Genomic DNA, 7,500 nt, shown 5'->3' on the forward strand with positions numbered 1-7,500 from the left:
ATGTCACAGACTCAGAGCACTCACACAACACATCACAGACTTAGAGCACTCACAGAAACATGTCACAGACTCAGAGGATTCACAGAAACACTGTAGACTCTTAACTGTGAACAATATCGTCTTTCAGTATATCATTATACCATATGCATGTCTGTATGTGCACAGCATAAAGGACCTGTAAACATCTATAGATACCTGCAGTGTCAAATGGCGTTCTGTGTGATTAGTGTGTGTTTTTGGCTGTGGTTTTGGCTGTGTTACCTGTTGCTAAGCAGCTCTATCTCTGTGCTCTTGTCTCTCTCCATTTTACTGTACGCCTCCCTGTGTCTCTTCAGCTCCTCCTCCAAACACTGCTCCGCACGAGCCTCCTGGTCCTTCAGCTGCTCCTCCAGCTCATGAACCCTGAACACACACACACACACACACACACACACACACACATACACATATACTCAATACAATGTAAACAAATGTTTTTAATGTGTGTGTGTCTGTGTGCGTGTGTGTTGTTGTTGTGTGTGTGTATGTGTATGCGTGTGTGCGTGTTGTGTGTGTATGTGTTGTTGTGTGTGTGTGTATGCGTGTGTGCGTGTCGTGTATGTGTGTATTGTTGTGTGTGTGTGTGTATGCGTGTGTATGTGTTGTTGTGTGGTTCTGTTGCTACCTGTGAACGAGCTGTGTGTTCTCCTGTTTCAGTTTAGACTTCAGATCTCCGTTAGCCAGACTGTCATTCTCTAGCTCTGTTACCTTCTTCTCCAAGTAACTCACCTGGGACAGAAAAACAATGCCTGTTACACATTCAAACCAAGCACCACAGGCATTTCCCTGCCTACACCCACCCTGTACTGCTGGTTTCTTACTGCCACAAATACTGGATTAAAATTGGATTCAGAGGGGTGAAAACTAAAACATTAAAACTTATCAGAGCGGAAAACATTGGCATTTATGTCCACAAGGCAAGCCACTACAAAATTCATTGCAATTCTAAGCCAATTTCCATCTGTAAAATGGTACATTTCACATCTCTGAAAAATGTGTCTTCTACATGGCCCTGAAAATGGAAAGTGAAGAGATGAGCATTTTCATATGAGAGAGGATCTACTTCTGTCCATACACCCACTCCAGGGAATATGACTGAGTCCAGCCCAGCTGGTCAGAGAGTTCTGGCACTTTAAAACGCCCACAACAACACTTAACAACAAGAACCACCAAAACAACAACAACAACAACAACAAGAACAACAACACAAGAAGTCATCATGTTTGAGGATGGAGACCCCCTGTACCTTCTCGGTAATGTCGACATCACAGGAGTCAATGCTGTCTCGGAACAGGTCCTCCGTGCTCCCTTGGCTGCTGCTGAAGTTACTGTGGTGGAAGAGCTGACTGTGGGCCAGAGGAGGAGGTGGAGGAGGAGGAGAAGAGGAGGAGAGAGTGAGGACCATGAAAGAGACAAATTATGAGAGAAAGCCTTTTTTCACATCAGGGACGCCCACAGCACGAGTCCTGAAAAGCCTGTTCGAGCTTGTCTGCTAAGACTGTCTCTCTCTATCACACTCAATATTGTTCAGAGGTCTAGTTGCATTCAGAGTAGATTGCTGGTTGTTGATTGTGTGTTGTTTAGATTTGTTTTGATTGGGTCTTGATGAGACTAATTTGCCCAATTTCTTGGTTTCGGGGGAAAAGGGGCTGTTATTACAATCAAAATGTTTAAAAACTAACAACTTTCAAAATGCCATCCCCAACATCAGTGACTTGTCCTCACTACCCTTTCCTCCTTTTCTGAGTGAAGCAGAGGAAGTGACATCACTATGACGTTAATCTTCTTCCTTAGCTTAATGAGAAGCTTTCACCTGCCCTATCTCTGCAGACTCGCTCAAACAGAGACCAGGAACAGAATACAGGTTTTAACTACAGGACAATGTGAAATCAAGCTTATGACTGTGGACTTGAATTTCTGGATGGACGGTGTGTATGTTGGTTGATATTAATACCGTTATACAATGAGGGTGGGAAACACACACATGTGGTCAGGGTAGACAGTGATAATTTAATCAAAATAACCATGCAACAAATTCATAACAACATATCCAAATCTCTCTAGTTACAAGTATGCTGTGTTATAAGTATATTGGGTTAGAAGTATGCTGTGTTATAAGTATGCTGTGTTATAAGTGTGCTGTGTTATAAGTATGCTGTGTTATACGTAAGCTGTGTTATAAGTATGCTGTGTTATAAGTATGCCGTGTTATAAGTGTGCTGTGTTATAAGTGTGCTGTGTTATAAGTATGCTGTGTTATAAATATGCTGTGTTATAAGTATACTGTGTTATAAGTATGCTGTGTTATAAGTATACTGTGTTATAGGTATGCTGTGTTATAAGTATGCTGTGTTATAAATCTGCTGTGTTATAAGTATACTGTGTTATAAGTATGCTGTGTCATAAGCCTGCTGTGTTATAAGTAAGCTGTGTCATAAGCATGCTGTGTTATAAGTAAGCTGTGTTATAAGTATGCTGTGTTATAACGTATTTTTAATGATATTTTCATGTCCTTGTCCTTTTTTAGTCCTTAAACATCTAAGAGCGAAATGCCATATAAGGCACAAGCTTGAAGTGAAAGTAAGAGTCGTTGATTTTGTGCTTTCATGCTCATGGCAGTGTTAAATTAAACCCAGAGCACAAAAGGATGTCATCTGGATTTGTGAACGCCCACTGCCTACCCTGCCGCTGACCCCACCGCACGACACCGGTGGGAAGTGATCGGAGGTGGTAACTGGGCGAGTGGATTTACTCTCAGGTCGATCAGCTGATATAATGAGGTAATGCACCGCCAGGAAACACTAGTTTAAATAATATGGATGGACGGTCTGTTAACCTTTCTATGTAGCACTGAATGAGAGAGTGTGAATTAAAAGAGTGAATGAGAGAGTGTGAATTAAAAGAGTGAATGAGAGAGTGTGAATTAAAAGAGTGAATGAGAGAGTGTGAATTAAGGAGTGAGACTTACCGCCCAAAGGCTGTGCTGGATATCTTTCGGTTAGGACTGAAAAAAACAACAAAAAAATCGTCGATTCACGGATTCAAGATGAAATGTGGTTCCCCAGCACGACAGCAGAAGACATGTTTTTGTTCTTCAAACGATTTCTTTTCTTTTTCGTCTTCTTTTTTTTTGCATTTTTTTTTTGCATTTTTTTTTTTGCATCTCAAATGATATGCCAGGGCTTTTTTGTTTGGTAAGTGTGAGACAGGGAACATCTACAGACACTCCCATGATGCCTCAGCTGCTGCCCAGTCCCTGTTCTAAGTCTTGCAGTCTACAGTCTATAACCAGTTCTGACTTTATCCCTAAACATGTACCTCTCCATTCACCGCTTCTGTAACTTTACTTCATTTTCTCCTTATTAACATCAAAGTCTAAAGTGTATTAACACTTAAAAGAGTACAGTTATCCAAAGATCTTTACAAATGCCTATCACCAAAGCTTTGAGAGAGCTTTGTACTCTCTTGTTCCAAATACACAGGTTGAATGGTATGAGTGTATGACCAGGAGGGCTGGATTGCAGACTTCAACAAGGTAGTCTTGCCTGGGAAAGGGGATTAGTCAGGGAGCCAGGCAGGTTTAGAGGAGATCCTTTTAAAAATAGAGTACCTGTGTATGAATTAAAGCCAGCAGGGTGTTATTAGCCTTTACATAACACTGTGATCCACATTAGTCTGTAAAGTCTCTCTGTTACATCACAGCAAAGCGTCTCAGATGACAGAGCTCCCGACGAGATAACTTCTGTCACTGCCTCTTATCTAACACAGCCCTGACACGGCACCACACACACACACACACACACACACACACACACACAGACAGTCACACACACACACACACACACACACACACAGTCACACACACACACACAGTCACAATTACATGACCCGACAGATTTTGCAAGCCATACACACAGACACAAGAGTGACATCACCAAACAGACCTCAATGCCCGACACACACTCACACACATTCAGCACAAACAGAAACTCAAAAAAACACAGTCAACTAAATCACAGCTCCAGCGTATGTCACCCAACTCTTGACATGACCCTGGAAACGATTACATAAAGAGAAAAAGATAATCACTGTCTTTTGGAGCTCAGGATAGTTCAGGGATCCGTGATTTCAGTGTTTTCAAATGCCAAAATCACCAAATTGTATGTTTTTATAGCAAAAGGTACCAACCCGACAATGTTAGGTTCTAGTAAAAGTGCTTATACTGATCAACTGGAAAAATCTTATTTCTGAAAATTCTGGATGTAGGAGTCTCTCCTGTTTTCTCAAAATTTCCAAACTGAAACTCTCAGTGTGATCCAAGAACAAACATTTCCATTTTTCCCCTGTATCCCAGAGTGTATTCCGGGCACACAGGCATGTTGGTGTTAGCTGTTCAGGCAATATTGTGACTGTATAAACAGTAGGAGCAGTAGTATTTTTCTCGGTGTTTTGGCGCGGTGCTGACCACGTCGGCTCCTGGTCTATCCAGAGGTTAACACGGTGCATTTAAATTTGTTTCTGCTGCTCAGGATCAGCATGAATGGATTTTGACCTTGCCGTTAATCTGCAAAGTCCCCAAAAAAGGATTTGGGAAACAGTGTGTGTGGATTAATGATGAATGGCTCCTGGATTAGGGTCGATCCCCCACCTATGTAAGGCCTATCCAGAGAGGAAGCAGTGCATTACAGCTCTCTCTCACTGCGCTGACACACAGCACGGGGACCCTGCTGAGCCCAGGAGGCAAAGCTGCAGCACAGCCTCTGAGTCACAGCAGGAAAAGAGTCAGAGATTTGTCTCAAGCATTTGAGTACTGATCAAAAATCTGACTGCTAAAACTCCACCCTTTTGAGATCTGGTTAAATAGCTGGGATTTCACTGTCACAAACTATAAAAGTACACACACTTACATACACTCACATACACACACGCACACACACACACTCACACACAAACACACACGCGCACGCACGCACACACGCACACACACACACACACACACATACAGACACCCACACAAACACAGACACACGCACACGCACACGCACACATACACATACACATACACATACACACACACATACAGACACCCACACAAACACAGACACGCAGGGCAGTGACTTTTTACTGGATGATAGTTAATTTTATATTACTCAGCTCTTCACCGAGATGCTGTTGCCATGGTAACAGCTGCTCTAATGAAACCCTTGATAAGGATGAGCAGAGCAGAGTGATTAAAGAGACTCATAAAATGAACCTCCTTGAAGCGAAAAGGGGAAGGCAGTACAGGCATTCTGCCCCGGTGTGTAGTCAGACTTCAAAATGACATCCCACAATACAGCTCCTTGTTTGTCCAGAAGAGACAACACTCAGTAAAGCACAAGAGGCTCTCGGCTCAGAGAACCTCCCCCAACCACAGGGTTCATAGGGTTTATTACTGCTGATTACTGTGTCCACAGTGCTGATTACTCTGCTAGTTAAACTGTAAGTTCTCCTGAGGATCTCCTTTAACAGTGTGTTCACAGAACCCTGTGACTGTGACTGTGACTTCTGGTGCCGGATCAGTACTGACCTGTTTGCCTTGAGGTTCTTCAGCCTGGCCTCCAGGTCGATGAGAAGGTTGACTTTTTTACAGCACTGGGAACAGTACACATCCAACAGCTCACTGCCATACAGATGTCTTATCTTCTGAGGAGTCTGACCGGCACTGGAGAACACACACACACACACATGCACACGCACACACACAAACACACACACACACACATGCACGCGCACACACACAAACACACAGGAAAGACACATTTAAAACCCATCAATCACACCATTTAGAGCATACACAGCTACAGACTGTATCTCTGACAAGAGCTGCTCATAGGGAATCTCTTCAGTCAGAAATGACACAATCACTACTGAGACAAATAATCAATGCAGGGGAAAGCCAATCAGTGTAGATGTCATTTTAATAGGTTCAGATAATGTTTTAACTGAACTATACAGCAACACTGACACTGGAAAGCCTACGCCTCTGGTCTAACAGTCATTGTGTTATACTCTGAGTCATTCTGCACGTGTGTTTGTTAGTTTGCTGTCTGTGTGTGAGTGAGATGCGGGCGTGGCCACACCTGGAAGGGAGGGAGGAGCCGAGGTCAGAGAGGCCATTGGTGCGCGTTTCGTCGTCTGGACAGGGGCTGCTGGGAGTGAAGTCCACGTCCTCCCCCTCACCATAGTCCTCAAACTGCTCCTCGTTGGATATCACAGACGTCGAGGTGGAGGGAGCCAGTGTGCCAGAGCTGCAGCCCAAAGGAGAACTCAAATTCACTCTCTTTACAACATAAGTGTCTTATCTGTCACTGTCACTAGCCTGACCGACCAGCTCAACGCTCGACTCAGCGCGGAATCCTGACCGACCAGCTCAACGCTCGACTCTCATCAAACCCACAGGAACGGAACATGGCACAATGGCCACTTTGCTCTGTTCAATATTAAACTGACCTGTGTCCAGGGATAAAGAGTCCTCCAAGTCCTTCCTCCTTGTCGTCATGACGACCTCCGTCGGAAGACTCGGACGCCACCCCACTGTCCACAGCGCTGTCCATGTCTGACTCGTGGGCATCGCGTCCAGCCAGCCCGTCTTCCTCTGGGTACAGCGGGCAGTCTGAGTACGGCCTGGTACACATGATGACTGGAGGTCCCAGTCCTGTTTCCCCGTGCTGCACACACACACACACACACACACACAAAACCACAAAAAATATGCTCAGTAAAGCCACATTCAGTCCTACTGATGAATGTAACTATTCATTTCTTACATTCCATAAGTGAAGCATATCGGCGTGTAGAACAACAGTGTTAACAAACCAACAAAACCAGGTTCTCAGAGACCATGATAACTGTGGCCAGTGGATGGTGAGACCCTGTTTGGTAAGACCTCCTGTTCAGTGAATAAAGGCTTTCTTTAAAGAAAGCATCAGGAACCACACAGGGGCGAAAGGTCAAAGGTTAGGGCAGCGTTTTAGAACCACAGCCCTGAATAAGATCTGGGGCCTAAGGGTGAATCCATAAAGGACAACTGAATGGGTCAAGAGAATGGCCACCCATGCTGAAATCAAACATTCACTGTCCCTCAGCATTACATACAAAACACAGAACCCCCCCCCACCCCCCACCCCGCCCCGCCCCCAAAAAAAGCCTCCTCTCTCACGGAACACAAACACCCAGACTAAACCTTACCAACTAAACCATTTAACAGGACGGTCTTATTCATAGCAGTGGTCTGCTATTCAGAAATCAGAATCGAGTATTTAACAGAGCTGTATAATAAAAAAAAAAAAAGGTAATAAACGCATGTATTTTTAAGTTCTCATCCTTGCTTTAGAAAATAGAGCAGTTAGTATTTTGATGTTTTCTCATGTGGTAATGTATTACATGTTTTAAATCTATCGCATAGTGAATACTGAACTG

The 7,500-nt window shown here is 43.9% G+C and overlaps 1 protein-coding gene across 2 annotated transcripts in view; it reads right to left on the reverse strand.

Moving 5' to 3' along the window:
• The window catches only part of rab11fip4a (RAB11 family interacting protein 4 (class II) a), a 64,109-nt gene that overhangs the window by 3,586 nt on the left and 53,023 nt on the right, over positions 1-7,500 (reverse strand). The window contains exons 4-10 of one of the 2 annotated variants that reach the window (XM_030790741.1): positions 6,601-6,749; positions 6,162-6,329; positions 5,609-5,743; positions 3,008-3,043; positions 1,286-1,385; positions 665-768; positions 262-402 (exon numbers count right to left, since the gene is read on the reverse strand). In XM_030790741.1, coding sequence (XP_030646601.1) covers positions 262-402; positions 665-768; positions 1,286-1,385; positions 3,008-3,043; positions 5,609-5,743; positions 6,162-6,329; positions 6,601-6,749 — 833 coding nt within the window. Of the gene's footprint in view, positions 1-261; positions 403-664; positions 769-1,285; positions 1,386-3,007; positions 3,044-5,608; positions 5,744-6,161; positions 6,330-6,531; positions 6,750-7,500 lie in introns of both variants that reach the window. The other variant, XM_030790740.1, reaches the window with a different exon arrangement.

The sequence above is a fragment of the Chanos chanos genome, chromosome 13 (genome assembly GCF_902362185.1).
Source record: "Chanos chanos chromosome 13, fChaCha1.1, whole genome shotgun sequence".
Taxonomy (NCBI): Eukaryota; Metazoa; Chordata; class Actinopteri; order Gonorynchiformes; family Chanidae; genus Chanos; species Chanos chanos.